The sequence below is a fragment of the Muntiacus reevesi genome, chromosome 2, assembly GCF_963930625.1.
Source record: "Muntiacus reevesi chromosome 2, mMunRee1.1, whole genome shotgun sequence".
NCBI classification, from domain to species: domain Eukaryota; kingdom Metazoa; phylum Chordata; class Mammalia; order Artiodactyla; family Cervidae; genus Muntiacus; species Muntiacus reevesi.
In genome coordinates, this window is record NC_089250.1 from 106,181,281 (window position 1) to 106,204,554 (window position 23,274).

At 40.4% G+C, this 23,274-nt stretch overlaps 1 protein-coding gene across 4 annotated transcripts in view; it reads left to right on the forward strand.

The window, feature by feature from the left end:
* SGPL1 (sphingosine-1-phosphate lyase 1) overlaps window positions 1–23,274 on the forward strand; it is a 53,577-nt gene continuing 30,303 nt past the window's right edge. Inside the window, exons 1-3 of one of the 4 annotated variants that reach the window (XM_065922519.1) lie at window positions 1–50; window positions 962–1,023; window positions 22,133–22,298. In XM_065922519.1, coding sequence (XP_065778591.1) covers window positions 997–1,023; window positions 22,133–22,298 — 193 coding nt within the window. In that variant the 5' untranslated portion in view covers window positions 1–50; window positions 962–996. Of the gene's footprint in view, window positions 150–409; window positions 466–614; window positions 634–961; window positions 1,024–22,132; window positions 22,299–23,274 lie in introns of those variants that run through there. The other 3 variants (XM_065922518.1, XM_065922520.1, XM_065922521.1) reach the window with 3 other exon arrangements.

Genomic DNA, 23,274 nt, shown 5'->3' on the forward strand with positions numbered 1-23,274 from the left:
GATCTTTAATCTCGGCGGCGGCCGGCGAGTCGGTCTCACTGTGAAGAGAGGCAAGGCCGGCTAGAGAGTGTCGCGTGGGAAGGAGCGCGGGAGCTGGCTCCCGGCTGAGAAGATTTACTGGGCCCTCGCTGACCCGAGGAAATAGAGGGGTCAGCGCTGGGGAGGAGGGCTTTGGTTTGGGTTTGGAGAGAGTCGGGACTGAATGGGAGGCGGGTCCTGGCCGGGGCGGAGGAGGAGTGTCGGGACGGCGGGGGGTCCTGATGCGGAGGGGGTGCGCACAGCTGGAAGGGCCGGGCCGGACCGAGGGGCCAGCACCTCGGGGCGGGCTTGGGTTCGGGCTGAGGGTAGGGGCGTAGGCCACCCGAGGTCTTGAGTTGAATGCCAGGTTCGCGCGTGGGCGCGCGTGGGTGGGGTAGGCGCCAGGGCCGAGACGGAGCGGGACATGAAACTCCACTCGCGGGCGCGGTAGGACTGGTCTCGCGGCGGGAAGGTTTGCCGATTCTTCCCCGGCGAGGAAAGGGTTGTGTGGAGGGAGGGATGAAGTCTAGAACGAGGCCAGCTTGTTTCTGAAGAGCGGCCAGTGGAGGCTGGACCCTGGGGCTGGGCTGCCTGGAGCGGCCGCTGGTCCGCCGGGTTAGTTTGAGGTGGGCGGGGCTCCGGGCCTCGAGGCCTCGGTCCGCTGCGGGCTGGGCGTTTCCTTCATATCTACCTGGGAGGGAATTGCTTTTGTAGAGGGGCTGGCGCTCGTGGCGTTTGGTCCGCGGCGGGCGGGAAGCAGAGTGCCAGCAGGATTCTTAATTCGCTGGGTTGGGGTGCTGGGCTGTAGTGTGAAAGCGCGGAGTGAAAGCTGAGCTCTCCAAGGAGGGAAAAGAACCATTTGTCTGCTGCTCTGGTGAATATAGGCGGGCCAACGGGACAGTTTGTATCGTTAGAAGTAAACAAACCTGGTTCCCTTTTGCAGAGGGGAGACACTGAAAGGACGTCTGGGAGAGGAAAATGCCCAGTACAGACCTAATGTCGTTGGTGAGTCCTTTTCCAAATATCTTTCTTGTTGTAAGGCACTTGTCCAGTATGTTTTATTTTTAGTCCAAAGGATGAGTGTGTAGATTTCATCTCTGATGCTTGCCTTTGGTAGCTGAGAATTTCTGCCTGCTTTTATTTTGGATTTAATGATTAGATGGGTGTAAGTGACTGAAATAAATGTATGAATATATATATTTATTTAATGAATATGAAGAATATTTTGCAAAATTCTTGCAGTTGATTTTAATCTCTCCCTTCGTATACTACCAGAACCGTTTAAAAACTTCAATGAAATTTTGTCTGGATCTGCCATATATTAGTTTATAAGTGTTAGTTTCCCAGACTAGAGTTATTCCCTGGAAGGCAGATATCTTGTCTTATTTGTTTAGAGGTGATAAACACCTGTCATGGTGCTCTGTATATAATAAGTTGCTAATTGCTGAATTGAGCTAGTTTGAATTTACTTTCTTCTGTTGTGGTGAGATGTTTGGCCTGTTTTGGTAGAGGCTGTTTTTTTCCCTCTCCTCTTGAGATCTTTCTGTGCTGGTTTTTTTTTTTCCCCCAGTGAGCAGGGAAAATAGAATTGCCAAATGAGTGTTTACCAAAATGACGTTTTATTCTTGGGACATTTGTGGATTCCATAGAAATTCTTTATTGACTTTTATTTTTTTCATAGAGGGTGTTAGTGAGAGAATTGTGAGGAACCCATGATTTTCAAATAGCAGTGTGTTTAGTTTTTAATAAGTTACGTCTTTGAATCTGATGTCTCTTTGTATAAAGAGACATTGATTTGAAAACATTTCCTTTCCCTCTCTTGATGTCACTATCCCAGAGGGTTGATAGCTGTCACTGGGAAGTTGGCAAAAACTAGTAGTGAGGTTTTTTTTTTTTTTTTAATATCCATGGCTGATGTCCTGTAGTGTCAAAATCTCTAAGGTCTGCAGGAGAGGTTGAGAGATCAGCCAAGTTGTGGGGAGCAAGGATGACTCTGGAGACATAGACAAGTACTTGGTTTATCCAAGATTCAGATGAAGGGTTCTCCTTAAATAGGTTTTTGTGGGTTTTTTTGTCTCAAATTTCATACATTGTTAGTAGATAATAAATTTTGTTTTGTAATATTAAACTCTTATTACAAGAGCAGTTATGTTAGAAGAATTGGAAGCTGTTAATAAAAGGAAGCAGTCCCCAATAATTCTGCTATTCAGAAATAGCCACTGTTAGCACCTTGCAGAATGATCTGCAATAATTGGCAATTTCTTTCTCTTTTATAAATCAGTATGTATATGTAAATTAAGATTCCTATATGTTAGTAGGATATAACTCCATGCCCAGAGATGTGTGTATTACTTCCTGGGCCTGTAGGCTCCCTTTAGCAGTCCGAGCAGTGAGTGCTTTTATTTACAATATTAACTTTAGAATCAGTTTTGTTTTGAAGTATTTCTCTAGCTATCGCTACTGCTTTTCATTTCCTCGTTTGAAAATCTAGATCTTTATGGGTGTTGCTTTGCTCAGTGGTGTAAGGAATTAAATCATATGACTAACAGCTGGCCCTTGAGAATCATCACTCTCTGAAGACACTGTACATGTTGCTTGAGGTGCTCTTGATGGAAGAATTGTCCTTCTTTCTTTGACTGTACTGTGCTGAATTTTAAAGAACCAGTGACCAGGGCTGGGTTTTCAGAGAGGATGCTATAAATGTTTGGTCAAGATCTGAGTTCAAGGTGTTTCTCTGTAGTTGCTTTGTATTGTGTGATGCATTACACATGTTCTTGGCCCTCTAACTGGAAAGAAAGGACTCTAGTTAATAGAAGATAACCTCAGCATAGGGCAGCATATGGTAGGATTTCAGAATTAGAAACAACCTTGCAAGTTGTATGATGCAACTTCTTACTTTTATTGTACATGCATCCTTTTTAGAGTATCTCTGCTAAATGAATATCTAGTCATCCATCTTTTCTCCTGGGGGAATCAGACAGGCATAAGCTAAGATACAGTAAGAGATGGATTCAGGAGTAATAATGTAAGTCTGATAGCTAACATTTATTAAGCACATATTATGCATTAGGTGCAGAAATAGATATTCTACATACTCATTTAATTTTCCTAAAATTCCTTGAAAAATATGCTGGCATTCTCCTTTTATAGATGAAAAACTAGACTTAGCATATCATAGCAATGAAGTGGTGGAGCTTTATTTTAACCACAGTTGGTCTGTCTTAAAAACCCTCTTTCTTCAGCCATTAAAAAGAATTCATTTGAATCAGTTCTAATGAGATGGATGAAACTGGAGCCTATTATACAGAGTGAAGTAAGCCAGAAAGAAAAACACCAATATAGTATACTAACACATATATATGGAATTTAAAAAGATGGTAATGATAACCCTATATGCAAAACAGAAAAAGAGACACAGATGTACAGAACAGACTTTTAGACTCTGTGGGAGAAGGCGAGGGTGGGATGTTCTGAGAGAACAGCACTGAAACAAGTATACTATCAAGGGTGAAACAGATCACCAGCCCCGGTTGGATGCATGAGACGGTGCTCAGGGCTGGTGCACTGGGAAGACCCAGAGGGATGGGATGGAGAGGGAGGCAGGAGGGGGGATCGGGATTGGGAACACATGTAAATCCATGACTGATTCATGTCAGTGTATGGCAAAAACCACTGCAATATTGTAAAGTAATTAGCCTCCAACTAATAAAAATAAATGGAAAAAAAAAAAACAAACCCTCTTTCTTGTCTACTTTGTGAAGCTACCTCTAAGTTGTCTTCATGGAAAGGCACAGGAGTTACTGAACTTTGTGGCTGTTGAGAGCAGGTTTGTGTGGAGGAGGAGTGAAATAGTTCTGACCTCTAAGGGGGCACTTTGGAAGAGTGGGGGAGGGTGCTTTTGGCTTCTGATCTAGTCTTGTCTGAACATACATGTTTTATTATATAGATCTTCATGTTTGTTTTCTCTTACATTGCAGTTGGGGCATTATCTTGAAATTTTCAAAAGTTATGTCTCTAGATATAATGTTATATTCTTTGAATTTCATTTCATAATAAAGGGCATTATGAAATATAGAAAAGGGCATTGGGTCTGATACGGTTGAAAACTACTGTGTGGAGGGCGGTAAAACTGGAAGGTGAACTGGAATCCATGTGTAACAAACCTAGGATTCCAGATGAAAACTCCTGGGCTGTCAGCCCTCATTGGTTTTCTGCCCTTGATTTTGTCCTCATTTGATTAAGGTGATATGCCTGCCTTTTTTCCATTTGCTCATTTATGCCATGGACTGTAATACTTTCCACTTATGTCTCAGAGAGAATAAAATGAATGAGTGGATTCATTCATCTGAGAATTGCAGTGCTTTCAGAGGGAATTCAAGTCTGGAAATCTTTTAGCAATCTTTCTCCACTTTAGCAACCATTCTTTTTATCCATATTTTCCTCCTTCCTAGTGCTCAGGGGTAGATCACTTTGCGAGTTGCAAAATACTCCTAGATTTTAAGAAAAAAATACTTTGTAAAGCTAAGTCTACCTTTTAGACCTGTCTAAAGGGGTGGTGCAGTGTTGCTGTATGAACTGTGGTAGGCTGGGTGGGGTTTGAGAGATAGGTGTTTATCTAGGGTTGAGGTTCTCAACCAGGAGCAGCTTTTGCTCCCCTCCCCGCCATGGCCCATGGACATTTGGCAATGTCTAGAGACATTTTTAAGGGCTTCCCTGCTGGCTCAGCGGTTAAGAATCCACCTGCAATGCAGGAGTTGCAGGTTCAATCCTTGGGTCAGAAATATCTCCTGGAGTAGGAAATGGCAACCTGTTCAGTATTCTTGCCTAAAGAATCCCATGGACAGAGGGGCCTGGAGGGCTACAGTCCATAGGGTTGCAAAGAGCCGGACACGACTAAGGTGAGTGAGCATAAGCACAGTGATAGTTGGGTTATTTTGCCCATGTGTCAAGCTCTACTACTTTGGAATATACATTGGAGAGCATAATTTTCTGAAGCATGGTAAAATTTCTAAGAAATGCTGTCTTTTACTACATTTCTGCAACACTGTTTTCTTGATTTGGAAGCAGTAAACCTGTCTCAGTTTTGTTTTTCAGGTTCAAAAATCAAATCTTTCCAGATCTTAGAGCTTTATCTTTGACCCTTGAATCCTTTTCAGGGATGCTTTCTTAATGACTCTCTAATGGAGTTTAAGCAATAAACTGGAAAGATGGACATTAAAAGCTCATTTCTGTTATTTGAGTCTGATGCCTTATTTGTAGGCTTGTCTAGAAGAGAGGGAGCACAGGCAGGACACTAGAAACTTTGCTGACAGTCTGAGTGGCCATGATAGGATGAGCACTGGTTTTGGCGTTGTTCTAATTTTGTAAATAAAGCAAAATATAATAACAAGTATGATAATTTCTCCAGGTTTTGGTGTGAAGGAAAGGAAAGTTATAAATAGATAATCCCTAAATCTTTGGCTTGACTTTGCAGTCTGTGTGTCAGGAGTTTTTAGTAATATATACCTTCCTAATTAGGTTTTGCACAATCTAGTATTACATGCAGTTTGTTCATATTGGTGGCAGAAATGGGAATCAGCTTGGGATTGAGACTTTTCCATAGGGAACTGATTTGCAGTGAATCAGTCCACGTGTGGAAACACACAGAATGCAGTTACTGAGGAAAAACCATGTTAAGGGGTAAGGGGAGAGAAAGGAGCCATTCAGTGGGGGGAAGATGGAACAGTGCAGGCTGAAAATAATTTGTTGGGTCTGTCAGTTATCTCCTGGCGCACTCCAACAGCGTGAGTGCCCAGAGTTAGGGAACACCAGCGGGGTTGGTGTTAAGAGCCATTAGCTGTCTTAGGCCTGAAAGGGCAAGAGAGGGACTTGAAAGAGAGAGTAAGCTGTGGGAATGCAGCCGTTTCCAACCAGTGGCCTAGCAGGAGGGGATCCAGGGAATAAACACCTCAGATGTTCTGCTGGAGGTTTTCATCATCAAACCCAACTGGCACCCAGAGGACATGGGGACCTGGGTGATTGAATTGAGAGAACAGCCCTATGAGGCACGTAACATAGTTGGCAAAGGTTGGGTAGAGGATCAGGATATCCAGTATTGCAGAAATCAAGGTCAAGTTAGTTTTTGTTTTTTTTCCCCTTAATTTATTTTTGTCTGTGCTGGATCTTCGTTGCTCTAGTTACGGCAGTCAGGGGCTGCTCTCTGGTTGTGATGCTCAAGCCTCTCATTGCAGTGGCTTCTCTTGTCGTGGAGCATAGGCTCTAGGGCATGTGGTATGCAGGCTTAGTTGCTCCTGGCATGTGGGATCTTCCCGGATCAGGGGTCAAACCCGTGTCTCCTGCATTGGCAAGTGGATTCTCTACCACTGAGCCACCAGGGAAACCCTCAGGTTAGTTTTGAAAGATACAGTGAGAAGACAGTGTTTGAGCAGAGTCTTGAAGAACGCAGGTCAGGGAACATTATAGAAAAGAAATGTTCTTGTTTATAACAGAAGCATAGATTCAGAAGCACAGTTTGTTTTCATAGTAGCCTTAGAATCTTAATTGCCAGAGGGCCTTTAGAAGCCCTTCATTGCCACTTACCTTGCCATGTGGGAAGCCCTTCTAGGATGCCTGGCCAGGAGAGGGTGCAGAAGACTTTCTCGGGGAGTCCTTTCCATTGTTGGACAGCTTTAATTGTTAGAAAGTTTTTTATTTGTCCAAATCACAGAATGTATCAGGGTTAGGTTTGGGTGAATATAAGAGAAAAATCGAAAGTATCAGAGATTTTTAAGATAGAAGTAAATTTTTCTAGAGTAAGAGAAATTCCAAGTAGACAGTTGATGACTATAACCATCATTCCTAATTCTTTGAGGAAGTTCCACTGCTCAGAATGCATCCCTTTTGGGTCAGAACAGCTGCTTTGAGCTTGAGCTGTCAGGTTCGAGTTTCATTTGGCAGGAAGAGGAAAGGGAAGGAGAAGAGCTTGCCTGCATTCTTAATTTATTATGCAAACAAACCTGTATAAAGCCTGTGAAAGTATTAGTCACTCAGTTGTGTTCTACTCTCTGCGACCCCGTGGACTGTAGCTCTCTAGGCTCCTCTTTCCATAGGATTCTCCTGGCAAGAATACTGGAGTGGGTTGCCATCTCTTCCTCCAGGGGAATCTTCTTGATCCAGGGATCAAACCTGGATCCTCCTGCATTGCAGGCAGATTCTTTACCGTCTGAGCCACCAGGGAAGCCCCAATAAAGCACTTATCCTCATTTTAAAGAATAATAATAAAGGAAACAATCGTGTATCTACCACCTGGGTTAAAAAATAGAATATTTACCCCCAACCCCATGTTCCCCAACCTGGTAACATCTCCTTCCCTTTCTTCTAGGGTTACTACTCCACTATCCTGATTTTGGAGAATAGTTATTCCCTTGCTGTTTAAGAAAAAAATTGTGTTACCACCTATCTGTGCATCCCTAATTTTAGTTTTACTATTAACTTGCTACAAATGGATTTATATGTATTTTTTTAACCATTAAAAAAATTGAAGTATAGTTAATTTACAATATTGTGTTTGTTTCTGGTGTATAGCAAAGTGATTCAGTTACATATATATATACATTTTTATAGAGAGAGAGATTGGAGAAGGAAATGGCAACCCACTCCAGTGTTCTTGCCTGGAGAGTCCCAGGGATGGGGGAGCCTGGTGGGCTGCCATCTGTGGGCTCGCACAGAGTAAGACACAACTGAAGTGACTTAGCAGCAGCAGCATATATACACAGAGATATGCACATCCATTTATATTTCAGATTCTTGTCAATTATCGGCTATTACAAGATATTGAATTTATTTCCTTGTGCTACACAGTAGGTCTTGGTTGTTTATTTTATATACAGTATTGTGTATATGTTAATCCCAAACTTCTAATTTATCCTTCCTGTCCCCAGTGTCCCCTTTGGTACCCATTAGTTTGTTTTCTGTGTCTGTGCGTCTTATTTCTGTTTTGTAAATAAGTTCATTTGAATCATTTTTTAGATTCCACTTATAAGTGATGTCATATGATATTTGTCTTTGTCTTACTTCATTTAATATGATAATCTCTAGGTCCCTCCATGATGTTGCAAATGGCATTATTGTATTCTTTTTTTTATGACCGAGTAGTAGTCCATTATATGTATGTACCACATTTTCTTTAGTCATTCATCTGTTCATGGATGTTTAGGTTGCTTCCATGTTTTGGCTGTTGTAAATAGTGCTGTGATGAACACTGAGGTGAATGTATCTTTTTGAATTAGAATTTTTCTCCGGATATATGTCCAGGAGTGTGATTGCAGGATCATATGATAACTGTATTTTTAGTTTTTTAAGACATTTCCCTATCTCCATAGTGGATGCACCAATTTACATTCCCACCAACAGTGTACAAGGGTTCTCTTTTCTCTACACTCTCTCCAGCATTTATTATTTGTAGACTTTTTAATGTTAATCTTTCTGACTGGTAGATACCTCATTGTAATTTTGATTTGCGTTTTTCTAATAATTAGAAATAATGAGCATCTTTTTGTGTGCTTGTTGGCCATCTGTTTATGGTTGATTGATTTTTATTGTTGTATAGCATTTCATTATAGTATAATCAATATATGATTACCACAGTTTATTTATCGTACCACTGCAGATAAATATTTGGACTGTTTCCAATCTGGGACTTTTTTGAAGATTACTGTTACGAACATTCTTGTATATGTGTTTTTTGGAAAAATGTCTGTTTAGATCTTCAGCTCATTTTTTGATTGAGTGGTTTGGGGTTTTTTGATATTTAAGCTGCATGAGCTGTTTGTGTATTTTGGAAACTAATCCCTTGTTGAGTAGCGTCATTTACAAATATTTTCTTCCAGTCCATAGGTTATCTTTTTGTTTTGTTTATGGTTTCTTTTGCTGTGCAAAAGCTTTTAAGTTTAATTAGGTCCCATTTGTTTGTTTTTGTATCTGTTTTTCTGGGGGACAGGTCCAAAAAAATAATGCTGCATTTTATGTCAAAGAGTGTTCTGCCTGTGTTTTCCTCTAAGAGTTTTATAGTATCTGGTCTTACATTTAGGTTTTTAATCCATTTAGAGTTTATTTTTGTGTGTGATGTTAGGGAGTTTTCTAATTTCATTCTTTTGCATGTTGCTGTCCTGTTTTCCCAGCACCGCTTACTGAAGAGGCTGTCTTTTCTTCATTGTGTGTTCTTCCCTCCTTTGTCGTAGATTAATTGGCCATAAGTGTGTGGGTTTATTTCTGGGCTTTCTGTTGTGTTCCATTGATCTGTATGTCTCTTTTTGTGCCAGCACCATACTGTTTTGATTATTACTGTAGCTTTATAGTATAATCTGAAGTCAGGGAGTGTGATTCTCCCAGGTCATTCTTCTTTCTCAAGAATGTTTTGGCTATTCGGGGTCTTTTATGTTTCCATACAAGCTAAAATTTTTTTGTCCTAGTTCTGTGAAAAGTACCACTGATAATTTGATAAGGGATTGCATTGAATGATTTATATGTATTTTTGATGGTCTTCCTATATTACTTAGTATTTGTGAGATTCATCCATGTTCTTGCATGTAGTTCATAGTTTAGTTCATTCATTTTCATTGTTGTATAGCATTTCATTATAGCATAATCAATGCATGACTATCACAATTTATTTACCATACCACTGAAGATATATATTTGGACTGTTTCCAATTTGGGAGTTTTTTGAAGATTACTGTTACAAACATTCTTGTATATGACAGATGATCACAAGTGTTAAAGAGTTTTTCTGGGATTTGTTCCTAGTAGTGAAATTGGTGTATTCCAAGGAGTATATATCCTTAACTTTCCTAGATAATGCCAAACTTTGCCAAAGAGGTTGATACAGTTTATAACTCCTATCAACATTATATGCAAATTCTTGTTTCTACAGAGCTTGACAAACTTGATATTTAAAAGGCTTTTAATTTATTTACCAGTCCAGTAGGGTTGAAATCTAATTGCTTTCCTTGCACATTTCCCTGATTACTAATGACATTGTGTCCTTTAAATGTTTATTGACTATTTGGATTTCCTGTTTTGTGGATGCCTCTTTGAATCTTATGCCTTATTATTTATCTGTTTCCTCTTGTAGTTCTATTAGATTTTGTTGTACATAATTTGATGTTTTCTTACTAGGTACATAGAGATTTAAAATTGTTACATCTTACCTAGTGAGCTACGATTTTTATCTAACAATGCTTTTTGACTTAATATAACATAGCCACACGAGCTTTTTGTTATGAAGTAGGCAAACTATACATTTTTGGTGAATAAAGGACTACCTGTTGTAGAGGCAGAAACTTCAGAGCACTCTGCCAAGTCTGTTCTCCTGGCACAATGTAATTTATGTGTCCTGTTATCCTATGAAGTAAACAAAGCACTTAAAAAAAAAAAAGCAAGAGTTTTCTTTTTGGGAGGTACAACTTGTATACAGTAAAGGGCCCCAATCTTAATTATACGGGCATGTGGATACACATCCTCACTGCCCAGATCAAGATGTGAGAAGTGTCCAGCATCCCAGCACGTGCCTCATTTCCCTCCCACTTGATGCCTGCCAAAGGTGGTCACTCTTCTCACGATAGGTGGTTTTGAAGATTTTTCAACTTTGTGTAAATGGAAACATACGTTATCTTTCATGAATGTCTTTTTCCCTCCAGTGTTGATTGTATCTGTGAATTTCATCCATGGTCCTATGTAGCAAGATTTCTAAAAATTATTACTGTGCAGTTTTACAGTGTATGAAATACCACAAGTTATTCATCCTATAATTGATAAACATTTATGTCTCTATTTTTTTGACTTGTTATCAATGACATTGAGCATTTTTGAACATGTCCTTTAGTAACCATAAACACAGTTTGTTGGATATGATTGTTGGGTCGTGAGGTATACTGCCAAACAGGTTTCTAAAGTGGTTGTACCAGTTGCTGCTACTCTGTTTTCCCAATATGTAACTTCTGGATTTAGCTTTGGGCAAAAAGTCTTCACTTTTTGTTACCCGCATACTAGACAGTGGAGAGAGCTTTGAGAACTTTCCTGAAGTAATTCAGGTACTTTTAAAATGTGATTACACCCTTTCTTTTCTCTGCATTCTTGTCTACTCTTTAAATATTAATAAACATTTGATGGGAAAAACAAGCAAACTTGGTCTTTTTTGAATATTAAAAGTTTAGATTTGTAAAACACCATTTGTAGCAGTTAATTCCAAGGCTAAAATCATAATCCTTTGGAACTCTTTGGAACGTAAGTAGGATTTGTAGAGTATTTGCACTTCATGCTTGGTAGTGAGAAGACCTGTCTCTTTGGAGACTTTTACCACAAGGCATTTGAATTCAGCCCTTTGAATTGCATTTTGGCTGATGAGTCTAAAAAGGAATGCATTGATCATATCTTGAGTTCTCGTCTTAATGGTGCTGAGTCTTTGAGAGAGCTGAGGCAAATAGATATTTGTTTCAAATTTTAATGGGACGGACTTGAGGACAAATATGAGAATGCCTTTGTGGCCTGCTCATGGTTGAGTTGTATCACAGCCAGGATGAAAGAAAGCCTAGGATTACATTACCCAGCCCTTCTTTTTGATAAGGTTGCAGATGTTTTCCCACGTATCATGATTGCAGCAGTCAACAGCGTCTGTCTGGATGACTGAAATCAGGTTTATGATATGTAAATGTAATTATTAATAGGTAACTGGTTTAATCTGGTTTTCTTAGAATGGAAGGGGACATTTGCAACCTTCTGATTGAATTCAGTTGATGAAGGCAATAAGATGACTTAACATCTGTCCTGCAAAACCGAGGAGCAGCTTACTATTTACCTGCATTTATTAGCATCATCTGTGAGAAAATACAGCATAGGCATGGGAATCAAACTACGTAAAGCCTCTCAAAGCTCTGCCTCTGTGGCTTTGCTTGGAACCTTGCAAGGGTCACTTTTCCTTGCTGCTTATGAAAAGGAAAGGAAAATGTTTATCACCAGAGAATTCATTCATCAGATGCTTAGTTAAGTGTGTATTATCGGAAGCTGTTTGCTCATTACCTTAGTGCATTTAAGATTCACAACAACCCTTGAATTATTATTTTTCTTGTGAATTTTTTTGTTGAATTATAACAATGGCATCCGTTTTTGCAGGTGAGGAAAATCCAGTTGCATAGAGGTTCAGTAACTACCAAAGGTCACACAGCTTCTACGTTAGAGCCAAGATTAGAGTAGAAACCTTTGAACACTATCCAGACTTTCTAGGATACAACGGTGGCGTGTGAAACACTATTAACACAACTCTCAGAGTCCACAGGAGTCGTGATGAGTTATAAGTTCAGGACAGTACTCAGAGGTGGGTGTCCTTTTCAGATATCCTGGATAGTGGCTGGAGTATGTGTTCATAAAAAACACACAAAAGATGTTTTTTAAAAGTTTCATCGTTTTAGCAGTTAGTAATTCTATTTATGAACTCTCAAAACGATACCTTTAAACAGTAGTGACCCTTTTTGTCTAGTTTATACGTAATTACTCTACAAATTTCTTCGTTTTTAGACGCTTACGGATGCTTTCATTTGGAGCCCAAAGCTTTAATCTCTGTTTTTGAAATTGCAAAGCTTCTGCTATCTTTGGTCATATGGAAACTTTTTTTCAGAAGCACTTTTTTTTTTTTGAAGTCTGTGAATACCAACAATTTAGATGGTTGTTCTTAGCTGAGAGAGCATTTGGTGAACATAAATGGAATTGCTGAGTCATAATGCTTTTTTTTCTTTTAAAGTATACAATCCAGTGGTTTTTAGTGTATTCACAGAGTTTGTGAAACCATCACCACAACTTTAGAACATTTTTAGAAGAAACCCCTTACTCTTTAGTAGTAACGCTCTCCCAGTCTCCTAGTCTTGGACAAATACCAGACTACGTTTTGTTGATAGATTTTCTTGTTCAGAACGTTTCTTATAAATGGAATCATATACTATGTGGTGTTTTATAATTAGCTTTTTTCACTTAGCGTGATGTTTTCAAGATTCATCCATGTTGTAGCTTGGATCAGAAAGTCATTCCTTTTTATTTATAGGTGTGAGGCTTTTCCTGAAGAATTTTAAGTAATGGATATTCAGTGTTTCTCTTTTGTTCTCACCTACAGGGAACATGGGAGGCTTGGGTTTGCTTTATACAATAGGATAGTTTGTCGTATTAGAGGAATTATTAACCTGAGGAATATGACCTCAGTGACTGGCCTATAGGATGCCCTGAACCCTTTGTAATTATCTGCGAGATTTTATATTCCTAAGCATTTTTTGATGGGGAACATAGGGGACGGAGAACATTTAGGTTTTGTTAAAAGATAATTTCCCCCAGGAGGTAATGTCGTGACACTCATACAGGTATGAAATGAATACACACTTTATTTTACTTACAGTGTTCAAAAGAGAAGTCCAACGAACCAATACATTTGTAGATCAGGAGTATTAAAATGAATATGCAAATGGAGTCAAAACAGTTTCTTCCATAATGGAGAGGGACGTCATTGAACCTTTACTGGTCATGCAGATAATAGATTAAGATCAGTCTGCATTGCTGTCAGCTTGTACATGTCTGACTCTTTGTAACCCTCTGGCCTGTTAGCCCACCAGGCTCCTCTGTCCTTGGGATTCTTCAGGCAAGGATACTAGAGTGTGTTGCCATGACCTCCTCCAAGGAATCTTCCTGACCCAGGGATCACACCTGCATCTCTTTACCACTGAGCCACCTGCAAAGCCCAAACCTGTAAAACAACTTACATATAATCAGAATCCAATAACCCAGAGGGGTGTCCTTGACAGTATATACTTTTCCATTGGAAGCACACATTTTCTCCTACACTATCCAATAAGTCTGAAAGTATTGACTTTTTGAAAGTAAAGTCTGAAAGTAATGAATACTTCCAAGTATCATTTTAAATTTAGAGTCTTCAGTTTTTAAAAGTAGCTCCTTCATGACTAGATTTTGAAAGCAGACATTCTAAAAGTGTTTGTATCAGTTGAGGATCAGTCAGAGACCCAGGGACAGGTCTCTAGTTTATTTTTTTGAACAGGGTTACTTGTTAGAAAGTTCCAGAGAAGTAGTCCTTGCGGTTTACTTAGGTTACACTTTTGGGCATGTGTTCAGTATTTCTCATCTCTAATAGCTGTGTGACTGTTACTGAAGGGAGGGGATTTCTGTAACTAGTTATAATTTGGAAAGTCTAGCTATCTTAACTCTGACAAAGGTAGGTGGATAATCCTATTAGTAAAAGAAGTATGGGAAGGGAGAAACCTAGATGACTTACTTCTTCCCCAGTTGCTCAGGGAAGTCAAGAATTCTCATTTTTGTATGAAGAATGCGGGATTATTCCCACTTGACTTTGCTTATTACCCAAGGGGTCCTTTCCAGTATTACAAGGATGATGAACTTCTTTTGTACTTTGATAGGTAACTTCGTGTACATGTGCACAGTAAGTCACTTAGCTACTGACTGGGAGAGACACTGGGAGTTCATTGCAGATTTGGTAACGTTATGTGCTCATATTTGCAGAGTGCAATTTCCCCCCACATCTGCCCTATTTCCCTCAGCCTGAGGTTGTATTTACCAAGAAAACACAGGTGGCTCAGTGATAAGAATCTGCTTGCAAATACAGAAGACATGGGAGATGCCAGTTCAATTCCTGGGTCAGGAAGATCGTCTGGAGTAGGAAATGGCAACCTGCTCCGGTATTCTTGCCTGGAAAATCCCATGGACAGAGGAGCCTGGAGGACTACAGTCCATGGGCTTGAGAAGAGTTAGACATGCCTAAGTGACTGAGCATGCATGTACCCCTCAGTCTGTTCCTTTTGCTTGTTGGACTTAGTTTTGTGTATTTCAGTAGTCTCTGCTAGGTTGAAGCTCCCCATAATGTCTTTTTTGATACATTTCAGAAGAGCGGTGCTCAGAGTTGACAGTTGACAGAATCAGCATCTGTCTTCACTGGATGCCTGCTCTTGACCACAAGTAAATGAATAAAAAGTTTTCAACGACTGTTTGGTAGTCTTTGGGGCTGCCAGCTTTTAGGAGCTTGAATTTTCTGTGAATACACTCTTAACAACTGTGTTACATTGCATGGCTGTCTCCTCTCTGAGGCCAAGATTGTGTCCCAGTGATGATTGAGGTGCTTTGCCCAAATAACTCAGTGTAAAGTGTAGAGCAGTCAGTCTTGTCAGGCCTGTGAACTAGGACTGAGAATGTCTATCTGGCTGTCCAGGCCTGACTGGAAGGGAAAATATGGACAGTTAAGCGTTTTGAGATGAACTTCTCAGATACTGGATCATTTGCCTTACATAGCGGAATTTTGGGGGAAGTATATGGTTTGCTCTTTACCTCCTAAGAAATGATGACTCATTCCCTTCAAACATTTCTGTATCACACAGTCACCCCTGGTTGGTTGGAATGGCCGTTTGGTTTATTGCTCAATTTCTTTAATGACTCAAGGGAGTTTTCCCTTTGGGCTTGTGATCTGTTTTTGCTGATAAACTTGAATGCCTTTTGAGGCTCTAAAGACAATAGTGTTTTCTTACCTGTTTACTTTGTACTTTGAAGTTCTGCAGAATGTAATCTGAAGGAGAATCAGATTCGATTAACTTTTTTCTCCTATTTTTAGAGTAGAAGTAAAGTAATAATAAGCTCTCAACTCTTTGGCTTTCTTCTCTACTTTAATTTCACGCCCTTACTGCAGTCTCTGTCATTAGAGTATGATTTGCTTTTGAGACGGTAAGACAGTGGGTGGACTGGGTAAAACAGGTTTTTCTTTTCCTCGGCAGCCCATTCCTGCTGTAAAGCTCAGACCTCTCTGGCTCTTGTGGAAGAACTGTTGAGTGTTGAGTTGTGTGCTTTTATTAGAGGATTTGGATTATTAGTATCTAATAATTAGATTAGATCATTAGTATCTTGCCAAAGAATAAATATTAGCCATGAGCAGTGAATTGATGTGACTGGGCCCCAGCTTTAACACTTCCACTTCCAGGTAAGCTTGGTGGATGTCTTTTACCCCCATCTGGTAATATGTTCTGGAGAAGGAAATGGCAACCCACTCCAGTATTCTTGCCTGGAGAATCCCAGGGACGGGGGAGCCTGGTGGGCTACAGTCCGTGGGGTTGCCAAGAGTCGGACACAACTGAGTGACTCAGCACAGTAATATGTTAACTCAATTGCTGAGTATTTCTTTTATCAAAGTAGGGGATGGGGAGAGAAGGGACCATGTTATGGTGTAGAGAAAGGGTTCCTAACCAAGTGGGGATGTCACTGTCACCTGGGGGACATTTTCCAGAATATATATTTCTGGGCTCCACTCTGTATGTACAGTCCTCCAGGACGGATTGTTCTGAGAAAAGCTCCTTGGATAATTTTGGTGCCTTCTGCTGGTTAGAAGTGATAATAACAATCCTTTCCCCGTAATGGAAAGGATTGTTATTATTAAGGAAAGAAGCATCATCCCTTGTGGATCTGGAAATACGTTCTTTGAGTGATAGTCATTTTTAGAATGCTTCTTCTGGTCTAAGTTGTTATTTAAGAAATTTAATGGGGAAAAAATATGACTGCATATTTGGGAAGTTGATTAAGTGCAGTACTGTTTCTCAAAGAAGTTTTTGTGGGGGAAGAGGGGGAAAGAAGATGTGGATGGTGCCATTATACAAAGTTGGCTTACAGAGTCATATTCTCTTGAAGGGATTCAAGGACTGAAAATCGTTAATATCACTGGGGAGATCTGTAGGTCAGTGCTGATAGGAAAGTAATTTGTGATGGAAGAATTCTGAGTCTCCTGGACTTAGATGGACTCTGTCACATCATAGTCCTGGCCTCGTGAAAATGTTAAGAAAATAAACCCTAAGTATAAAAAGCATTGAGATTGTGTTGAATGGAACCTTAGTGTTAATTCCTGTGCTGTTACACAACTACATTCTAAATTTAAGGAAGCCAGGAGGGAAATCACTCTAAGACACTGGTTTTAAACCTGAAGGTCATGATCCATTTAGAGGGATGCAGAATCAATTCAGTGCCAAGCCTTTAAAAAGAAGGAAGAAATAGAAAAGAAATGTAAGTCTGTCACTAGTAATAAAGTATTTTGGAAATTTTTGTTTTGTTTTTATATCTTCTGTTGCTGTATATGCTAGTTTGTGTTGTAAAATACATTTCTGTGGAACTGCATTGGGAAAGTTTGAAACTCATTCCAAAAAGTAACAGGCCCCAAATTTACTAGATTTGTAGACCGCTACTATCGTGTTTACAAAAGTGTCTTGCTCCCTTGAAATGACATGGGAGGTGAAAGAGTTCAGTATTAGAATGCTACCAAGCTCCCAGACACTTCAGCAGTTGCCTTTTGTTTAATAATGATTAGGATTATTGAATAAACCTTTAGATTGGAAATGGGATAAAGAAAAAGAGGAAGTCTGGTTGCTTTATCATTATTTGACAGCTTCTTAAAGTGCTTAATGTTTGAATCTTCACACTAAAGTTGATCTTTTTTTCTTTAATATTATACTTTTAAAAGATTTATGATATCCTTTACTATCATTTTATATACACTCATTGGGCAAAGTGTTTTGGTTTTTTCCTCTACAAGAATACATTTTCAGTTTTCTAACAAAGTGTGAAGGAGAGAATGCTTTTTTGGTGAAAGTTTCACCAGTACCAAGAAGATCCTTGCTTAATAGATCACACCCACACTCACCCACAGACGCATACACATAGACACTATTTAGTGAATATTCTGTGTCCCTTCTAGATAAAGAAATAGAGTCACAGACAGGTGAAATAATTTTCCTGGAGTTGTACAATAAGCTAGTGGCCTTCGTAGATGATCATTCATAGCTCTTGTATTTCCAGAGACACAGTGTAGAGATTAAGCTGGAATAAACAGAAGCCTCTGTAGTTGTGTGTTACCATATATCCAAGGTATATTCTACCCAGAGCATAAATTGTGGAAAGAAAATCCTTGGAATGGCACTGGATTGTGATGTGTTTAGTCCTTCTCTGCCTGTGACGCTGAGGATGAAGAATTGAAAGAGGACTGGTTTCCTAGCCTCTGCTCTAACTCTAGCCCCTCCGGATGAGCTTAGGTACGCCGTTTCACTTCAGGGCATCTATAAAATGAAAATGTGGGTTTGGTCTCTAAAGTTCTCTCCAGCATTTAGATTGCATACTTCCCCAGGGCTGGTTTATTGCATCAGAATCCAGCCTGGGATTGGTGCTGTTTTCTAGGACCCGAGGAACTGCCTCCTCCTTTTTTCCAAGGAGATGGCAAACATTACCCCCACAGAGCCCTTTCAGGCAGCGAGCTGTCAGTGTTGTGAGGGGCTTCTTCATTGAGGACTGAGCCTAGGTTGTTTGTGGTGACCTAAAAGGACCTTGGAATGAGGCCAGGAGGTGTAATTTCTGTGAGCAACTAGTTACCTATTCAGAAAACTTGCTAGGACCCATCCAAGTACAGTAGCATTCTATCATTGGAATAAGAGAATATAGAAATACATCTCCTTAAGAGGTGTTTCTCTGTGCTTAAGGAGATGTAGTCAGAGACTTCAAATTCATGGATTCCCATATCTTTTCAGAGCAATTACAAAGAAAATATACTTCTGCTGATTATAGTTTTGTAAATGTTAGCAAGGAATGCCTTTGTATTTTAATAGGCTTTTAATGATGGAATTAATAATAGTCTACATTTGTTGATCCTTTGCTCTTTCCCTAATACTAGTTATGTTACTTTTTTGTTCAGTCAGTGCTGTGATAACATCCACATTTACCTTCTGACATTGGCAAACTCTTATTTTATGGGTGAACTAGGAACTAGAATCACCAGAGGAAAAAGTGATCTGAAAAGCTGGAATGATGGTTCTCCTATCGTCCCATTCATACACGCTATTTAACCATTTGGCTTTATCACAGCTCTAACACCAGAAGATGCTCTGTAATAATCAAAACTGTGACATACCTTCGATGATGGTAGGCTCCTCTGATCTTTCTCAGGTCTCAGCCATCACCGCCACTGCTGTGTGGGGTTGATTGTTGATAGCAACAGCGGGCTCTAGGGAATGGCCACCAAAAACTGTGGGGAGGGGGCTGCAGATAAGCCGTGTTTCTGTGGATAGCCCTCTGGGGACCCAGGACTTGCTCAGTGCTAATTACTGTATACCATAGCCTAATTGCTACGGGCATAAATGTTTTCAGCAAACATTAGTTGAACTACACATCTTCCTTGTAAGCTTTCATGCTACTGCTAGAACATCGCATGTAGATTGCCAATAGGAATGTAGGCCAGCAGCATTGTCTTTTTCTCACAGTCTCCTCCACCATCTCAGCTCCCCTCCCTCTTGTCTACCACAGTTAATGCTGTCACTGCTTACACAGTCTCTCAAACATGAATTTGAGAATCTGGAACTAGCTCTGTACTTCCTATGTCTAATAAGTCACTAAACCCTGTTTGTTCTGCCTCTAAAATTATTTTTCAAATTGTGCTGTTTTTTTGACCCTGATATATAGCTCTTAAGGTCAAGCCCAGTTTATTTCTGTTTTGGACTATTTCAGCAGTCCTCTTAACTAAAATATTTTGTCTTTAATTTCTGTCTTGTTTCTATCCCTTTCCCATGAAGTTATCTTAAAAAAAAATTGCTCTCTTGATTAGTAACCCATGCATTTTGTTTTGTTTTTATTTGTTCTTCAGTTTGCTTTTTTCTTAAACTCTACACCATGTTCTGGAACATTTTCATTGTGGTTCATTTAAATCTGTCTTCTTTTTCATGCTGCTAAGAATGGGTATATAAAATGTATATATTATAATTTATTTAACCATTTCTCTATCAGTAGATGTTTTATGTTTGTTTATATTTTTTTCTTTTGCTGTCACAAAGTGTATGTTCTTGAAAATGCACATAGATACAGGTAGATACCAAAAATTGGAATTACTGAGTCAAAATGAATGTACATTTAAAATGTTAATAGATACTGACAAATCACTTACAAAAGTACCTGTCAATTTATACTTCCAGTCTCTGTGCTTTTTTTTTTTAAAGACCAATTTAAATCTGGACCTAGTGTACTTCTCCTAGCCTCGGTTCTCTTGTAACTTGATGTGCTCCCTCATTCACTTGGTCTCTGTCAGCCACTGTCCAAGCCTTTGTTCAGTACAGACTGTCTGCCGGGCACCATGCTATGTGTTGAGGATGAATTCTGGAGAAGACGGAATACAGTCTCTGCCCTCATCTTGTGTGTGCTGTTACTGCACAGAGCTTTCTGCCCTTCCCAGACTCCTTTATGCATTTGCAGCTGTTATTCTCTCTTCTGGGTGTGAGTTGTTGTTGTTTTTTTTTTTTTTCTGCCTAGAGACTTTTCTTTGGTCATTCTCTAGATTTTATCCTCTGTCTTGTCTTCCTCGTCTCCCCACAGGTAGAGGTAGGTAGGCCTTTCTTAGTGATCTCTCTCAGCATCCTTTTTATAGTGTTTATCCTGAATAGTTCTGATTACTCACTTATATATGTGTGTGCCCATGTGTGTCTGCGTGTGTACATATGGGCCTCTCTCATTAGATTGTAAGCTCAGTAAGGGCAAGAACTTACATCATTTACCTTGATGTTCCCCCAGCTTAATGCCTTAAACACTGGAGAACCTTCATAAATGTTGAGAAAGGGAATGAATGGCAAACTAAAGATGAACTTACTTTGTCTGGGGCACTCGGGGGGCTTGTGAATGTGACTGGAATCTGGTCAGTCTTCCAGGACCCAGCCGTGCAGGGAGATGAGGGTCACGAGGCGACTGCACTGCACATTGTCATAAGCTCTGTGTTGAGGCACAACTGAATGCTTGACAAGAGATTTACTGTCATGAGTTGGGTATTCCGGTGACTTTTCAGAGGAGAGGGTTTTTTCCTTGCTTGTGCTAGCTGTTGTGAGTGATTCGCATCGTAAGATACAGTTCCTTGCTTTAAGAGTTTTTGTCAAATGGGGCCTTAGAGCAGAGAGGGATGGACTATGGCCCATGGGCCAAACCTTGCCTGCTGCCTGTTTTTGTATAGCCTGTGAGCTAAGAATGATGCTTTAATTTTGCAATTGTTTTTATAAAAAGAGTATTTTGTGATTGTGAAATTACATGAAATTCAAGTTTTAGCATCTGGAATTAAATTTTGTTGGAACACGGCTCCCTTCAAGTCTTCACCCTCTGTTTTGTGGCTGTGTTTGCTGCGGCCACAGAGCTGAATAGTTGTGACACAGACTGTTTGGCCCGTAGTACCTAAAATATTTACCCTGTGGCCTTTTACAGAAATAGTCTGCTGCCTTTTGGGTTGTGTTGTTGTTCAGTTGCCCAGTCGTGTCTGACTCTTTGCGCCGCATGGACTGCAGCATGTCAGGCCTTCCTGTCCTTCACCATCTCCTGGAGTTTGCCCAGGTTCATGTTCATTTCATCAGTGATGCCATCCAGCCGTGTCTTCTCTGATGTCCTCTTCTACTTCTGCCCTCAATCTTTCCCAGCATCGGGGACTTTTCCAATAAGTTGTCTGTTTGCCTTTTGGGTTAAAGATTGGGAAAGATTCAGATAAAGACGAGAAGAAGAAAAAGGCATATTGAGAAGATTAGTTTGAGTTAAGATAATGGGATGGGTACTTCCCTGGTGGTCCAGTGGTTAAGAATCCACCTTCCTATGCAGGGAATGTGGATTCGATCCCTGGTCAGGGAACTAAGATGCCACATGCTGTGGGGCAGTTAAGACCATGTGCCACAACTGGAGAAAGCCTGTGCCACTGCAGCGACCCAGTGCAGCCAACAAAAAAGACAGCAGGACAGTAAATCCTGCAGTCTTCTAGAAGTTTTAGAGCCGAAATGATGACCCAGCTTAACCTTTTATTTTACAGACAGAGGATCAAAAACTTTGTCAAAGTCCACGTGTCTGTTAAGGGGCAGTGTCCGCTGCTGTTCCTGGAGCAGAAGCTTTGCGGACTTTAGAGGTTGATAAGATTAGTGCCGGGGTAGGGCCACATCATGAATGGCCTTGCCCTTGAAAAAACAAGGGCTGGAGAACAAACTAAGGACAGACTTCCTTTCTCTCTCTGAAAGTAATATATGTATTTTTTCTTTTGTATTTCTAGAAGGCCTTTGAGCCCTACTTCGAGATTTTGGAAGTATATTCCACAAAGGCCAAGAACTACGTGAACGGGCACTGCACCAAGTATGAGCCCTGGCAACTGATTGCATGGAGTGTCGCGTGGACTCTGCTGATAGTCTGGGTGTATGAGTTTGTCTTCCAGCCAGAGAGTAAGTATGCTGCCCCCCTCTGTAAAGGCACAGTGGTGTTAACACCAGCTTTGGAGCTCGGGGCTAATGGATTGGGCTGACTTCTTGCCTGGTTGGTTTGGTTCTGAGTTTCAAAATCTGTTTAGATAGAAAGGGCATTGCCTTCTGACTGGTAAAGTGTTAATAGGACTCTTGTGTGACTGTAACTGTTTATGTTGACTTTTCTGGATTGGCAGTTTACATTAAAACCCTGAGAGATTAGTTATCGTAAGGATTCACAGAGTGTGGCTCAGACCCTCTTCACTTTTACTTTCTTGCCTAAAACATAATTGTGTCACCCGGCGTTCTCCAAGCATGGATTTATTGCTTTCATTGTAGGCTGTCTTTTCGGTAAAGATTATGTGAAATTGGAACAGCACCCCTGAAGTGACCATTGGAACGTCTGCTGTGTGTTAGGCACTGCCGTGCTCTAGAGATATCTGTACAGTACAAGTAATACAGGGTCCCTGTCCTCTTGGAATTGAACCTCTGCTGTCAGGAGACAGCACACTTTGAGCTTCCTGGGTAGGGACTCCGGGAGCCAGACTGATGGGAAGAGAAGGCCACTCCTCAGGGAGTGTGGAAACTGAGAGGTTTTTTAGTGATCAGTTAGTCCCTCTTCCATCCTTCCTAAGGCCCTGCTCATGTCCCCTGCACCCCCACCCTCACCCCACCACCTGGTTGTGTGGTACCTGCTTACAGATTCTTCCCCTGTGGGCTGTGTTGGGTAAGTCAGTGGTAGGAGAGGTGCTGGGTGTTCTGTACACGCCCCTGCACCCCTTCCTCACCCATAGTAGGGTATCTGAGTTAGTAACATTGATGAGACTTGCTTATCATTTCTCATCTGTTTAAAATTTCTGTTAACTATTTGCTTCCCTGATAACATCTATTTGAAGGGGCTCTTCAACTGATATTTTTTTCTTCTTTTTTTCTTATTCCCCTAGGAAAGTCAGCTTAG